This window comes from Gossypium hirsutum, chromosome A01, assembly GCF_007990345.1.
Source record: "Gossypium hirsutum isolate 1008001.06 chromosome A01, Gossypium_hirsutum_v2.1, whole genome shotgun sequence".
Taxonomy (NCBI): Eukaryota; Viridiplantae; Streptophyta; class Magnoliopsida; order Malvales; family Malvaceae; genus Gossypium; species Gossypium hirsutum.
Genome location: NC_053424.1, coordinates 88032895 through 88050113, shown reverse-complemented (window position 1 = coordinate 88050113; position 17219 = coordinate 88032895). Strand labels below are relative to the sequence as shown.

Genomic DNA, 17219 nt, shown 5'->3' with positions numbered 1-17219 from the left:
AAATAAAAAACATGCCAAAGCAAAATCCAAAGTTTCTTAAGGGTTGTCGACTTTTCCGTTCACCTAGTCCAATGTCTTTGTTTCAGTTTTCATTATAAGATTCCTAATTTGTTTTCAACTCGCAAGATTTTCTAATTGTAGAAAATTAAAAAACCTGCGTAGAAATAATAATTCGCATACTAACAATTATATGATACATGCATCCATTTACACATATTTATACAAGTAATAAATTATGAATGTCGTTTTTTTTATCAATTTAATCACAGAAGAGAGAGTGACCTAGGCTCTGATATCAATTATTGCAAAAATTGGTATGAAAATTATTTGAGTAGATATAATAGAATTTTAATATTGTTTCGTAACAACAAGGCCTTTATTGTAATATCTATTATAATAAATCTAATCTAATATAGTATTTGTGTTTGTTAAGTATTGGAAAGGAAGAAAATCTTTTTTTTTCTTTATTCTTTTTTTTCAAAATTGTATTTTTGATACTAATTTATCACAAAATAATATCTTTTTTAAAATGAAATAAATATTTTTAAAAAAATACTCATATTCCAAACTATGTTCACATATTCAAAATGCATTCTCATATTTACAAATTGTTTTGAGTTGTAATAAAAGTTCGTTTCATTTATGTATGAATTATTTTTTAAATATTAAAATTAAACTCATTTAATTTAAATTTCAGGTAACGTTATTAAAACTGTAAATATTAAAATTAAATTAATTTTTAGAATTAAACATATTTCATTTAATTTTTGAATAATTTTTAATTTATTATTAAAATGACAAACATCATCAATCACATCTTTAAAGAAAATTGATATTTCTTGAGAAACCATCTCACGGTAATAAAAACCATTTTGATGTTATAAAGAAATGTTTGAAATTTTACACATTTGAATACAGAGATAAAAGTAGAGTCCCGAGTTTCAAGAACGTTAAATTCCTATTCTTCTGTTAAAAAGACTACCAGAAAAAGCTTAGAAACAGCACTGCAAATCAAGTTTAACAATTTCAAAATCTCAACTCCTGCAGTATCATACTCACACTAAATCCAAACTCTTGAGATGCCAATTCAACTCAACAACTTCCCACATTACCAACACACTGATTCTTCCTTTCTCAGTCAAAGTACCTGCTCCGATCTCGGTCTCTATCCCGCCGATACTCTCTATCTCGCTCATAATTATAATCACGACTCCGATCCTTTCCCCTATCCCTCTCTTTACTTCGACTACGGCGTCTTTCCCTATCTTCATGCTCTCTATTCTTGCTACTTTCTCTATCTCTGCTTCTTTCTCTTCCATTCCTGTCAATTACACCTGCCAGATACCCACTTTTACTACAACATTATGATACTCCAAAACATCAAAACACTGCAGAAGATTTAAGTAAATACCTTGTTTTATTTAAATCGAGAAAAAAAAAACACCTTTTCTTTACAGGGTAAAAATTTAGAAAAAGAGTTGTTTTCTTTAGGTTGTATAACAGTGAACTACACCTATATGAAAGAGTTTTCAATGAGTACCTATCTGGGCTAAATATGATATGAAATGTGGTCACCACCCATATGTATATAGTCTAACTAATCTGGAGCCTAGAAACCTAAACTAGGAGGACCCTATATCTTTCATTTCCAGTTTGTCCAGTTAATTAAATAACCTTGACATGTATGACAATCGGTATCTAAAACAATGCAATGCCAAATGAAGTAGTTGTCAACATAATGAACCCAATACCTAGTTCATCAACCTCCCAGCCAGCACGACATGAACCTGGTAGCACTCGAGCAGCTTCAGCTTGTTGTGTTTTTGCTCGGAACTTTTTCTTGAGATTGCCAAACTCATCATACACCTCACCATTATCCTGAGATTAACACATAAATAATTACCATCAAATTAAGATATTCAATGAACTAAGCTTCAAGTAATGATAACAGAGATGTATTTTGACTTCTTCTGCCTCACGTCGACGTCGCCTTGTTTCCTCTATCTCTTCTTCATCAAGTTCTTTGTAACCACCAGCACGTCCACCTCTGTTAACCACAGGTTTAAAGCAAATGTAAGATGCTTTGCAAATAGCAGAAAAAGTTGAAGGGTAGAAGGAGTGAAAGCTCAGTAATACTGTAGTAAAATGACATAAATAAACTAGCATTTCACTCCATCTACGAAAAGCATATTAAACGAGTCAAATCAATGAGATGTGAATAAAATTAAAAGAAAAGAACACAGAAGAGGAAATGAATCCAATGCTCTAATAATAAATTTAATTAACAAGTTGAAGAATACCGTGAAAGCACACAACAAGAATGCCTATGCAGTAATGGCAATTACTCCAGAACATCAGTACAGCATCAGGTAAAACCATTTAAAGGGAATAATGCAATGTGTAGGAGAATGTATGCAATTCAGGTAATAAGAGGAAACTACATTTATTTTCAGTTTTCCCTCACATGAAGTGAATGTCTAACTAAATTTAGGAATCTTCTTGCTCAGTAGATAGCCAGTTGCACAACAAATTTCAACAAGTTCAAATAACGGTAATGGGTAGCTAAGGAGAAAATGATGGAACAAACTTTAGAAAGTTGAATACCAGTTGTACTAACAAAACCCAATCAAGCCAATAAAATAGGGTCTAACCAGCATATCAAGCCCTTAGTATCATCGCAAAGCAAAATAATTGACAAACATATTTAAGGAAAAATGATGGACACCAGAGTTCCAAGACATTTGGTTCAAATAAATAGTAAGAAAGTAGTAAAAGGAGTTCAAGAGGAAAAAAAAAAAAGAAATAGAAAAATACTGCCTGACTACATATCAAGGAGCAAAATTGATGCACAGCAAACAAAACTCAAAGCACAAGCCATTTTTGGTCCGAAAAATATTTTTCACTGAAATACTTAAAATAATAATGATAAAGGAAAGAATAGTTTGTGGTCCAAGCCGTTGTGTGTCCTCTAATCATGCAAAAAGAATTGTTAAACTATGAAAGAGATGAAGTACAGGAAAATGGAAGAATTAGCTGGTGTATTGGAATTTTCTTTTATTTTCAATCTCCTTCCAGTAAAGGGAGTGTGGTACAAGTTTCTTTTGGAAAAAGGATCAGTAAGCAAAGCCACGTTTTAGCAACTTTATATGTACTGGCAAAGTTGAAGAACAAAAGCGGGTGTCTCATGCTTGATTGGCAATAGCAAAGGCAACAATATCAATACTGTCAATGAAACATGGTTCTCAGCCTTCTCACCATAGCTCAGAAAAGATAAAAAGATACCAAAGAGAAATCATGGAAAAAAGAGAAATTGAGGAAACGAGTTAATACAAATGCCCATCCAAAACCAAAAGGTAAATCAGAGAAAAAAGACACACTTGTAAGATTGATGACTTATTCATATATGAATTAAAGGTCAAAATCACCTCAAGGATACTCTTACATTTAGAATGAAATGAAGCAAATGATCAAGCTACACAAAGCCAGCCTAGAAAAGTAAATCAACAATACAAAGACAAAAGATCAATTTTTCAATGAAAATATCCATGAGATCTTAATTTGTATCTAAGATTCGAATATATCAATTACTTATCAATACCTCACACCACCCTCATTGTGACCAGGTTTATTAGTGTTGCAAATATTGCATTTCATACGCTTAGCCCAGTTGATGTTACCACACCTGTTAAACAGAAATTCAAAGAATTGACATAAATAACATTGCGCAAAAGATGACTTTGCATTCAAATATAAAATCACACTAGCATTTCTTAACATTGGTAGAGTTAGAAATGTTAAAACATTTAAAGCACCATAAAAACCATCCCTAGTGGCTCCTAACCAATTTGCACAATACAGCAAAAAATTAAAGACATCCCTTTGGCTTAGCTCAAGTAGCAAGAGAGGGGCCATGCTAGGGTAGAGATCTCAGGTTCAAGCAGTAGTGCTCTCCTTTATACCAAATAAACAGAAAAACTAAAAGGAAATATTGACTTCCCTACGACCACACAAGGACCAGAAAAAATAAATATTTCACTTGAGCATTAGAAGTCATACATAGGGAAAGGCCAATCATTTGGGCCAAAAAGTCCACCAGTAGCAGCTACTGCTCGGCCATGACCTCCAGAATCAGGAGCACCACGACCCCGCCCACGACCACCAGCCCCTCCGCCACCAGATGCACCTGCAGGTCGAGCAGTTCCACATCGGTTGCACACACCACGAAATGAAAAATTGACATTGGAACAACTGCAACCAGAAAAAATATATATTATATGAATTATGGACATAACAATCAAAGGAAAAGACAACTGGAAGGAAAAGTTATAAAAAGAGCAAGAAGAAGCAGCTCACCAATATCACATCACAGACCTTGTATTCGGACAGAGCCAATCTCCCTCCTGTTGCCACATCTTCCCTGAAGAATCAACCCGACCTCTACCCCTTCCACTACCCCCATCCATGTCCTTTGCTGCATCGTCCTCAAATCCACCACCATCAGCAGCTGCAGTTGGAACATCTACACCAGCATTACTACTCTTACTCTCTGCCATAAAAACACCAATTGTGCTCCCATGGAAATCCTTGTCATTAAACCATTCAACAGCAGCTAACGCAGCATGTGGATCCTCATAAGTAACCGTCGCATCACCTTTTGGCTCATTTGTCACTTTATCTCGGTATAACCATACCTTAGGTCGACCAGTTCGCTTATCTTTCTATAAAATCAGCAAAAATACGACAATAAGTGGCAGATAACACAAACAGCCGCACACATTTTGTTTTTACATCAAAGCTTTATGAATACCTTTAGCAAGCCAATGGTTCCAAAATACTCGGCTAACATACTTTCATCAGTTCCCTCAGGCAAATTACAAACATAGATGGAACCATTAGTTGAGTATCCTCTTCCTGAATTGCTTGCCATAGTTTCTTCACCTCATCAAAATCCTTCTCGAAAGTTCTAAACAAAATTAAATGCTTCGCTAAATTTATAATTAGAAATAAATGTAAAAAAAATGCTTAATAGATACTGCATAGTGACATTAACAGAAAATGTTATAAAATTTTATTAATATTACAATGAAATAAACACAGAGAGATCTCACCTTAATTCTTTTTCTTATTTTTTAGAGGAAAAAGAAAAGATTGAAGCTAAATCGAAATTTTAAACTAAATAAATTTAAAACGCTAAAATTTAGGATAATCGGGAAACATAGATAAAGATCTGAAGCGTAGAAATTAAGGGAAAGGAGACAAGGTATTCTCACTGGTAGTAGAGGCGCAGGCGGCGGTGCTGGAAGATCAAATATGCGAAAGTGATGACAGCGGTGATTTCGTCGACAGCGAAACCGGCGGTTTCTTTTGTCTTCCTCCTCACGATGCGACTTGTGGATAGGGCTTCGTTTTGTTATAACGGGTGCTGCCGAGAGTGGCGTCTCTCGCTCCGGTGCGGCTATTTTTTAACATATGCTCTAATAAAGAAATATAAATATTTGAATACTAAATTCAACACTAAAATTCATAAAAAAAAATTAAATTTTAAATTGAAAAAACTCCAATATTAAAGTAAATATTGAAATCAAATTTATATACAATTAAAAAACTTAAATTTAAATTTCAAATAATATATTGAATTAACTAAAATAACCATCAATAATATTACAATTGCTGAATAGATAAATTTGTTAGAATTAAAAGAAACTAAATCTTTTATCTGAAAATACTCTTTGGAGCTATTAATGCAAATTCAAAACTTTTATGGATATAGAAGTATTTTAGATAATCACCACATCACACTAATTTCGCTCTTCTAACTATTTTAAGGGGAGTCCATGAGCCCCCTTTTGAGTTGGAACAAAAGCTGAAATTCCATAAATCGACTTAGTCATCATTTGCATTGCTAGTAATTGTAAGGTTAAATTACACAAATAATTACTCAATTTTGGTTCCTATCACTCAATTTTCAATTCAATCTTTAAACTTAAAAAAAAAAATTAATCACTAACGTTATCAAAAAGTGACAAATCAATCATCTATTTTGTTATTAACTGTCGTAGTCGACCCTTAGTGACTGACTTGTTATTTTTCTGAAGTTTGGTGCCTGAGTTAAAAATTAAATGACTATTTTATTATTGAAACCAAAGTTAAGTGACTGTTGATATAATTTAATCTAATTTTAAAGGCTAGTACAAAATTTGACAAGTTGAGTAGGGGCTAGATTTTAAAAATGGCATTGAAAATTTGAGTTTAATCTCAGTATATTTTCTAAATTTTTAATATATTATAAATATTATGTAATTTATCTTACATAAAAAATTAAATCTATAATAATATATAATATTATAATATGTTAAAAAGGTAAAATGAATATATATAATTTTAATAAATAGAAAAGTATGTAAAACTATCAAATATTGACCTAAAGATAATATAAATAGTTTTCAAAAAATATGAGAGAGTTCAAGAAAATTTTTAAAATATGAGAGAGATCAAGAAAATTTTAAGTCTATAAGTTCGGTTAAATTAAGTGCTCCTCCATTGCATTAATTACACAGTTTTTAGTCTTTTACCTCTAAAATATATAATAACTTATAACTAATATTTTTAGAACGAGACCGATGGTTTAATCAATCAGTTCATCGGTTTTTTGGTCTGACCAACTTGATTAAGAAATCATTAAATTTTTAAAAAAAATAGTTTAATGGTACTTGATCTAATCGGTTCAAAACCATTACCTGAATCGTACTTGATCTAATCGGTTCAAAACCATTACCTGAATCGGTACTCCTGTTGGTACTGATCTGACTGGACAGATTAAACATCATTGTTTATAACCAAGATAATTGATTAATCCCTACATCAACGAGATTATGAAGTCTTGTGAAGAAACGTAGATTGGATCTAGTTCACATTATACTGGCTAAATAAACTCGTTATTCTATTCAGCAAGTTGACTTTCTTTTTAATTTCTATGTTCAACGCAAGAGGGAGGTGGACTGAATAAGTAGAGTTGTTCACATGGACGCCATGTCCAACTAAAGAAGGTGTGGGATGGAGAAGCAGAACAAAGTGCTGCTACTGGGAATATGGGCGAGTCCATACACAAAAAGGGTAGAGCTGGCACTCAACCTTAAAGGCATATCCTACGAGTATGTTGAAGAAGATATGTTTAACAAAAGTCCATTGGTGTTCAAGCACAATCCTATTCACCAAAGGCTTCCAATACTTCTTCACAATGGAAATCCCATTGTTGAGTCGCTTGTCATCATTGAATACGTTGATGAAACTTAGAAAAATGGCCCCCCAAATTTGCCTGCTGATCCCTACAAAAAGAGACAACTTCGCTTCTGGGCTACCTTCATTCATTAGTCGCAGGTACGAATATACACAAATATCTTTAAAGACGATGAATGTTCACTATCATTTTAATTAATTTCATATTTTATTGGGTGTAGTTGTTTGAGACAATGGTTAAAGTTTTGAAATCTGATGGAGAAGAACAAGAAAAAGACATAAACAAGATGTTGGAGACAATAAAGGTGTTGGAGGAGGGAGTGAAGGACATTTTCCCAGATGACAACAACGTGGGATACCTTGACTTTGTAATATGTTCAGTGTTTAGCTTCCATGTTGCCATGGAAGAGGTCCTTGGGATTAAAATGGTAGACTCGGAGAAGACCCACTGCTACACTCTTGGGTGACAAAGCTTAGCCATTTAGCTTTGGTGAAAGAGACAATGGCTCCCAACCACAAACTGTATGAGGTTCTTAAGGTTGTCCGACAGAAAGCACTGAAAGCCGCTTCTGCTACTTGATCTAAGAAATAAGAAGATGATGTTATTTTGTAATGTTGGGATAATAATTTCCAAGGCAGATCATGATAAAATCACTAATCAAATCTTCTTTGCTGTTTTATCTTGCCAATTTTGATCGTTAGTATGTAGGATTTTCTCAATGCCATTCTTAATTAATACAACCATTTTAATGTTTTTATTAGGGATAACCCAAATCAAATATATATTGTTGAGAAGGGATTATGTGAAACTATGATTTTAGGTTATCCTTATCCTTTTCTAATAGATGTATGACAAATCATATTTTTTTCTCTTGATTTTTAGCATTTTTAATTGGATTTGAATTTTTTCAGAGGAAAAAGCTGAAAATCAAAGGAAAAAGCTTAAAATCAAGAGAAAAAATCGGATTTGTCATACTCTTATTAGAAAGGGATAGGGATGACTTGGAATCACAGTTTCATACAATCTTTTCTCATATATTGTTCAGGGGTGAAGCCAAAACAAATTTTTAGGGGGGGCCGAATAAAATTTTAATTTTTTTATAGTTTATATCTTTATAATTTGTAAAGGATTAAATCGAATTTTTATAATTTTAGGGGGGCCAAAGTGTAATTTTACCTTTACTAAATTAAAATTTAAAAAAATTTTAAGAGTCAAAAGAGCAAATTTACATTTTAAGGGGGCCTGGGCCCATGCCATCCCCCCTGGCTTCGCCCCTGATATTGTTAGTGTGAAATTTTGGTAAGAAATATCTCAAACACATAAATGGAACACGAACAATAACTTGAACAAAAAAACGAATCAATAGCACAAGGCTCCAAAGCTTGTATCAAGTCACTATTTTTAATGTTCTATTTGCCCCCCACCTATACTTGGTGTGCAAATGAGTTTCATGTTGGAAAATATGGACATCACATATATAATAAGGGTAATTACATGTTATTATTTACTATCATGATAAGTTAGCCCAAATTGAAAGTGATCTAATTTGGTTAGAATTTTATTAGGCTTTAATTATTAATAAAGTATGGGTCAAATATGTGTAGATACTCTAGTAATTGAGTTCTAATCAAATTCTAATTAATGATGGGCTAATTAGAAATTGATTAGAACTAATATGCCAATGTTATAAATATTAGGGTTATGGTCCCTAAATTGTACACAAGATATCTTTTCTAATATCCCATCATTAGGAAAGATAGAGCAAATATTCTCTGAATTTCTTATGTTCTAATTTGGAAGATCAAATCTCCAAGATCCGGTAAAACTTTAAGAAATCCAAGGATTCTGGTACGCTTCCGCATCTAGTTTTGTTCTTGATTTATTCTTGATGATTTGACATGATAGATCCTGGTTTATTTAGTTTTATTTTTAGATTTATTTTACAAATCTAACAAGTGATATCTGAGCCTCGTCATATCGAATCATTGAAAATTGATTAAGGTTCTTCTTTTGAATAATATATTCATGAAATTTTATGGGTTTATATATTGATCTTTGAAGGTTTATATTAAAGTAATTTTTTTAAGTTCTTGATTATCTTGAATTCATCATAAAATTTTAGGGTTTTGTTTTAATTTTTTTAATTTGAATGAATTTTGAATTGATGAATTCAATTACAAAAGTTTTTGCATTTTAATCTTTTTCTTGCGATTCAATTGTTTTCTTTATTCATGATTTGTGCTACTGTATTTGCAAAATCATGTTTCTGTCACTTTGTGCCTTTTCTTTGAAAGCATTCTATTTTTATTATTTTTTTAATGGTATAAGGAATTTATTTTGATGTTAAAAAAAAGGGTTAACATATACGCATTGCTTAATTCTTTAATATATATTTTATTTTATATAAATATATAATATATGCATGCTTTAATTGGTTTAATGCAAGTTAGTTTTGGAAAATTATATAAATATATATGGTTATCTTTTAATTTGATTGAAATATGAAATTAAGGTAAATATTTTGAAACAAATAAATTTAGATTTTGGCTTTTAATTAAGAATGTCTAATATTTTAAATAAATTAGTTGAAACAAAATGTCGCTAAAGTGACCTCTTTTGTGTAGATTAGTTTATTTGAAATATTAAGATGATTATATGTTTTTGTGATTCCTGCGTTTGTTAATTGACCCAAAGGTAAGTTAATATTGGCAAAATTTGAATGACATCTGTGGTGATAAATGTGTGACAATTATAAGGCATTTTATATAAGCAATAAGTTAGTCCAAAGATTAATTCATTGTTTGACATAATTTATTGTCAGTGTTTGATTGCTACAACAAGAGTGCTGCTTACTATTAATATTACTGTCTAAAGACTTGACATTAATGTTGTGTTTGGTATCTTGAGATGGGATTAGCCATTATCTTGAATTTATTGTTTACTTATGAATATTGATTTAAACTTATTTTTGTTCTATATTCAGCTAATTCATCTTCTTGCTGCCACAATATCTGCTAATATAAGTTCTATACCCATGCTTAATGGGACTAATTTTAAGGAATGGAAAAGACACTTACTTATAGTGCTTGACTGTATGGATATAGACCTTGCACTAAGGGAAGAACAACCTGCACCTCTCACTGCGAAAAGCACCCCTGATGTTAGAGGGATGTTGAAAGGTGGGATCGTTCAAATCGCATGAGTCTAATGATCATGAAACACAGTATTCCAGAACCCTTTAGGGGCACAGAATCTGAAGAGATTACTTAGGGCAAAGGTTTCCTTGATGAAATTGAAAAACGATAAGGTTGAGATGACATCACTTTTGACTTCTTTGATGTCTATGAAGAAGACGGGTTAAGGAAATGTAAGGGAGTACATTATGGAGATGTTCCATATTGCTTCAAGACTTAAGGCACTTAAGATCGAGCTTTCTGAGAAATTGCTCATTCTTATGGTTTTGGTATCACTTCCTGCACAATTTAATCAATTTAAAATTAGTTATAACAGTCAAAAGGAGAAATAGACCCTAAATGAGCTCATTTCTCATTGTGTGCAAGAGGAAGAAAGGTTGAAGCATGATAAGTCTGAAAGTGCTCATTTGGCCAATGCCTCTAAAGACAATGGCAAGAAATGAAAACATCAGAATGAAGCTACTAAGGGTCCAGCTCAAAAGAAACAACAATATGCTATGGAGAGTTGTTTCTTTTGTAACAAGTCTGGACATGTAAAGAAAGATTGTACCAAATATCATGTTTGGCGTGCAAAGAAAGGTATAATTCTTAATTTGGTCTGTTTTGAGATTAATTTAGCTTCAGTACCTAGAAACACTTGGTGGATAGATTCTGGTGCTACTACTCACATAAGTGTTTCTATGCAGGGTTGCCTGAGTTACTGAAAGCTAAGTGATGGTGAAAGACACATCTTTGTGGGCAATGGAAAATAGGTAGAAGTGGAAGCAATTGGGCATTTTAGGTTGTTATTAGGAACTGTTTTTTATTTGGATTTAAAAGATACTTTTATTGTACCGTCATTTAGACGGAATTTTGATATTATTGTTCATTCAGAAACAATCAATTTAATTTGTCTTTAAATTCAAATATTATTGGAATTGGCTATTTAAATACTTATAACAAACTTTATTTGCTAGAAATAGTTGCATCCTATAATGAAACCTTGCACGTGGAATCACGTGGTATTAAACGCAAATTAAATAAGAAAAATTCAGCATCATTATGGCATAAGCGCTTAGGTCATATCTCAAAAGTTAGAGTTGAACGCCTTGTGTCTGATGGTATTTTAGAGTCCCTTGACTTCACAAACTTTGATGTCTGTGTCAATTGCATTAAGGGAAAACAGACCAAAACCAAGAGATTGGGTGCCAACAGATATTCAAAAGTCTTAGAATTAATTCATACAGATAGTTATGGGTCATTTCTTATGGCATCCGGGAATGGTCAACAATATTTCAGAACATTCATAGACGATTACTCATGTTATGGGTACCTATATCTCATTCATGAGAAACCTCAGTCTTTGGACATGTTCAAAGCTTATAAAGCTGAAGTTGAGAAATAACTCAACAAAAGGATTAAAAAGTCAAATTTGATCATGGTGGTGAGTACTATGGTAGATATGATGGCTCAGGTGAACAATGTCCAGGACCATTTGCAAAATTCCTAGAGGAATGTAGTGTTTTCCCACAGTACACCATGCCAGGATCACCTAGTATGAATGGAGTAGCTGAAAGACGAAACAGAACTTTTAAGGATATGATAAGGAGCATGATTGCTCATTCTACCTTGCCTAGGTCCCTATAAGGAGAAGCATTAAAGACAGCAGCTTACATTTTGAATAGAATACCTGTAACATCCCAAACCCGGCCCAGATGTTATGGCCGGATCTGACATGCCACATCGAAGTGTTCAAAACATTTTATATTGTTGATCCAGAAAAACTTAGTGTTTTAAAAGATAATTTCAGTATAGGTTAAAGTGAATGGAAGCTGTGCACCAGGTAGGAAATCGGAAAAGAGGAGGTGAGTCCATCGGACTGCTTAAGTACCAAGCTCCCTTCGGATCCAATCCTAGACATGCACACCGCCATTGCCACACCTTAACTTCATGTATATTTCTAGGAAACCGATTTGATTAAGTCCTTTTTAGGAAAAGTGATTAATTTTGGAAAATACTTTCATTGCGGAAGCTTTGTTTGTTATCGTGGTATTTTGAAATCAATTGTTGTTTTTGAAAACGCGCCCTAAAGCTTTCCAACTTCAACAGTTAAAATAAGTAATACTTATCTTAGTAACACATATTAAAACCATCAAGAATAATTAAGCGGCCTTATTACATTTAAAAAAAAACTCAAAACCTCAAACGTAAATAAAAGGATATCCAGTTCACCAGAAGAAAATCAAACTTTTAGAACGGGTGGCCACTCTGAATTCCCTCACAGCTCCAAGCCCACTATGGTTGGGGATTACCTGCGTGGATGGAAATAAAAGGGGTGAGTTTGGGAAAACTCAGTGTGTAAATTAACCCAACCATAGCCTATATTAGCTCAAACTACAGAAATAGAATAAGTTGGCCTTAGCCCAGAACAGAATTCAGAATAAAGCCCATAGGCCCATAACAGAACAGAACAGATATTACGTGTTTATGCAGAAACCCAACCTAGATTCATCCATAACACCCCCGTACCAGCCTTACACCATGTGGGGAGACTACTCGACCCACCCAACCGCTACACACCACAAAAATCGCAGCGAGGCTGCCAGATATTGTGACGAAGTCACCAGATACAGATATTGTGGCAGAGCCACCAGAACAGATATATATGGCAGAGCCACCAGATCAGATAATTGTGGCATAGCCACCAGGACAGATATATGTGGCAGAGCCACCAGATCAGATATTTGTGGCATAGCCACCAGGACGCTTCCTCTATAATATAACCCTAGGGGTATAACGGTAATTTTGCATACATAGGGGTGTTCAAGTAATTTCACTATTCTTAAGGTTTTCATACATAACATAGCCATTTACTTACGATCAGAAACACTTACAGCGTTTTCTTACCAACTTGGGCCCGTTGGCCCATTGTCCCGTTTTTGGCCCATTAAGCCCAAAAACATCGAAATGCACGGAATCGCGCACTCTGCAGTCTTATCACTTTAATTTACCATATACATCAAACTATTAATCTCATGCGCATTAGCACACTCGCAAGATCTCAAAATACCGGCTTTTCGGCTTTTGCCGATCTAGTCTATAAGAGGGTGTTAGTTACACACCTGTTTGCGACGATATGCTGACGAGATCCACACACGAACTGCCTACAATTGGATTACTAACACGTTAATCTAACTATTCAAATACGAACTACGTATTAACCCCTTACAATATTCGGCCAACCACACCTACAGATCATAGTAAGCTTATAAGAAATCAAAAAGCAACTCATTAACAAATTTTTGTCAATGTTTACCACATAATCATAATTTCACTGCAAGCTATCTTCCTGAGCAACAGTCACTAAATCATTTATAACTGGAGCTACGAAACTCCAAATCAAGTGCCGTTAATTTTCCCTGAAAATAGACTCATATATCTTCTATCCATAAAATTTTCAGAATTTTGGTTTGGCCAATCAATACCAGATTTTTCTTAAAGTTTCCCATGTTTCACTGTTTGACTAATCTGACTACTCTTCATTACGAATCAAATTTCTCATTGTACAGAATTCAAAATATGTTCTCATTTATTTCATTTGAAACTAGACTCATTAATCTTTAATTAAATAATTTATTCACCTTCTAGATGTCTCACAATTTATGGTGATTTTCCAAAGTCACGTTACTGCTGCTGTCCCAAGCAGATTTATTACCAAATCACTCTTTCACACATAACTTGCATGCATGTTATTTAAACATGTATATCACCAATCAATCATCACATATCTATGGTTTTACTTAAGTATAATCTCCATTTCATTATTTTAAAGCACAACATGTTAGCAGATTTTTCCCTTTAGCATCTAAGGCACATGCATGCTCATTTGTTTGGCTCAACTTCACCTATCTTCCATTTTTCATCAAAAGAACATGAAACAACAACCATTTCCTTCATTTTAATTCATGACTAAATGCTCACAACACAACTAAAAACCAAAATATGCTTCAAGAGTTAAGATAGAATCAAGAAGAACTCATGAACCTCAAAATAGAAGCAAGGTACCAAGAACTTACCTTCAATTTTCCTCCTCCTAGTGACCGAATACTCAAGAGCTTTCTCCTCTCCTTTCTCTTCTCTGACTTTCGGCTATGATGAACAAAGATGGACAAAACTTTGTTCTTTTCATCCTTTTGTTATTTTATTACCCAACATTTTATGACACAAAATAACCTATATTATTTGTGCCATACCTATGCCATAATGTCAATAAAAAAAATGCTCATAATGCTTATCATGCCCAACATGGAACATTTACCTAACCCATTATCAATTTTTTATCAATTTGTACCATAAATTATGGATATCAAGTGCACATATTGTCTTCAACAACATGATGGCCGGCCACTTCTTATAAAATGGGAGGTTTGACATGCAAATCCTCCTATTTTGCACTACTATTTATTTGGCCACTACAAATTAGCCTATAGCATTTTCAAACATTTTCACATAGGTCCTATTTCATAATTTCACTCACAAATGACAAAATCAAAGCATGAAATTTTGCCAACATTCACAGAATTCCCGAAAATTGAGGCGTTACAATACCTAATAAAGCAGTTGCAAAAACACCTTATGAGTTTGGACAAGTCAAAAACCTAGTTTAAAGCACTTTCACATTTGGGGATATCTAGCTGAAGCAAGGCCTTATAAACCACATGAAAAGAAATTGGACTCCAAAATAGTAAGCAACTACTTTATTGGCTATTCTGAGCGATCTACGGGCTATAAATTTTATGATCCCATAATAAGAAATATTTTTGAGACGGGAACTGCAACATTTTTTAGGATGTTGAGTTTGGGGGGAAAAATAAGGTTAGAGACATTGCTTTTGAGGAGGAATTGGATTCTAACTCAGTTCTTACTATCACTTTTGATGATGTTCAGGTTCTTATACCTATCATTGATCAAGAAGTGAATCCAGAACCTCTACAAGACAATGTTAAACCACTCCCCATTCAAAATGAGGTAATTGTTCCAGAAGAACAAACTCAACAATCTCAAGAATAAGTGTCATTAAAGAGGTCCACAAGAGAAATGAGAAATGCTATTCCAAATGATTATATTATATTTCTCTAAGAACATGAGGATGATAATGGAATGATGGAAGATGATCCAATCAACTTTCATCAAGCCATGAAAAGTTCTAATTCTTAAAAGTGGATTGATACCATGAAAGGTGAGTATAAATCTGTGCAAGACAATAAAGTTTAGGAACTTGTCCCATTACCTGAAGGTGTAAAACCAATTGGTTGTAAATGAATATTTAAAACCAAGAGGGATGCAATGGTAATGTGGAGAGATATAAGGCGCGTCTTGTAGCTAAAGGATATACTCAGAAAGAAGGTATTGATTGTACAGAGACTTTCTCTCCAGTTTCATCGAAAGACTCCTTAAGGATAATCATGGCGCTTGTTGCTCATTTTGATCTTGAGTTACATCAGATGGATGTTAAGATTGAATTTCTTAATAACAACATTGAAGAAAAAATTTATATGGTGAAACCAGAAAATTTTGAGTCGGAAGACTCAAAGAATATGGTTTACAAATTGAAAAAATCCATCTATGGACTCAAACAAGCTTCTCGTCAATGGTACCACAAGTTTCATCAAATAATTATTTCATTCGATTTTGAGATGAATATTGTTGATGATTGCGTGTATCACAAATTCAATAGGAGGAAGTACATATTTCTGGTTTTATATGTTGATGACATTTTGCTTGCTGCTAATGATATAGGCTTATTGCATGAAACCAAGAGATTTTTATCTAAGCATTTTGAGATGAAAGATCTTGAGGACGCCTCTTTTGTTTTAGGAATTCAGATACATCGAGATCGATCTCGAGGTATTCTTGGATTATCACAAAAGAGCTATATTGATAAAATACTCAAAAGGTTTGTCATACAGAGTTGTAAACCAAGTGACACCTCTATCGCTAAAGGAGACAAATTTAGTCTTACTCAATGCCCTAAAAGTAACCTTGAAATTCAGGAAATGCAAATGATTCCCTATGCATCAGCTGTTGGGAGTTTAATGTATGCTCAAGTATGTACGGGTCCAGACATTGCGTACATTATTGGGATGCTAGGTAGATATTTAAGTAACCCTGGTATAGACCATTGGATAGCAACCAAAAGGGTTATGAGATATCTTTAGAGAACAAAAGATTACATGCTTACTTATAAGATATTAGATCTTTTGGAGGTCATAGGGTATTTTGATTTTGATTTCACTAGATGCCAAGATAGTAACAAATCTACATCAAGCTATATTTATCTATTACTTGGAGGAGCTATATCTTGGAAAAGTGTCAAACATACACTTGTATTTTCGTTTACTGTGGCAGTATAGTTTGTATGTAACAACCTAATTTTGGGCTTAGTCGGAACAGTGGATTTGAGACCACAAATTTAAAGTTGGAAAAATTATTTTATTAATTTTTTGGAAGTTATAGCATGATTATAAGGGTGTATGAAAAATTTGGTAAAGTAATTTTAGCGTTTGAGGGCTTAATTTCGAAAAAGGACTAAATCGCATAAAATGCAAAAGTCCTATTTTAATAGCTAAAGGTGCCAAATAGCTAGAGAACCTAAATTAGGGGTCTTTAAAAGACAATTATACCCTAAGATAGTGCATTTCCAGCCATTGGAGACAATTTGGTCGAAAAGTTTGAATTTGGTGGGTTTAGTGGCTAATTTGACTAAAATAGAAATAAAATAAGAAAAAGATGATATCACATTTTCATCT

General features: G+C 33.3%; 1 protein-coding gene across 3 annotated transcripts; it reads right to left on the bottom strand.

Annotated features, from left to right (window-relative positions):
* Positions 1-852: 852 nt before the first annotated feature.
* LOC107903634 (transcription initiation factor TFIID subunit 15) lies at positions 853-5787 on the bottom strand. 3 transcript variants are annotated; one of them, XM_016829737.2, is made up of 8 exons: positions 5271-5787; positions 4808-4963; positions 4372-4718; positions 4057-4248; positions 3599-3682; positions 1966-2047; positions 1752-1878; positions 853-1334 (listed from the first exon to the last, which is right to left on the bottom strand). In XM_016829737.2, the coding sequence occupies exons 2-8, from the start codon at positions 4925-4927 to the stop codon at positions 1135-1137; spliced, it is 1152 nt and encodes a 383-aa protein (XP_016685226.1). In that variant the 5' UTR covers positions 4928-4963; positions 5271-5787; the 3' UTR covers positions 853-1134. The 3 variants fall into 3 exon arrangements, with proteins under 3 accessions (XP_016685226.1, XP_016685227.1, XP_016685228.1); XM_016829738.2 differs by having other exon boundaries at positions 4808-4980; positions 5271-5512; XM_016829739.2 differs by having other exon boundaries at positions 4808-4950; positions 5271-5512.
* Between the last annotated feature and the right edge of the window lie 11432 nt (positions 5788-17219).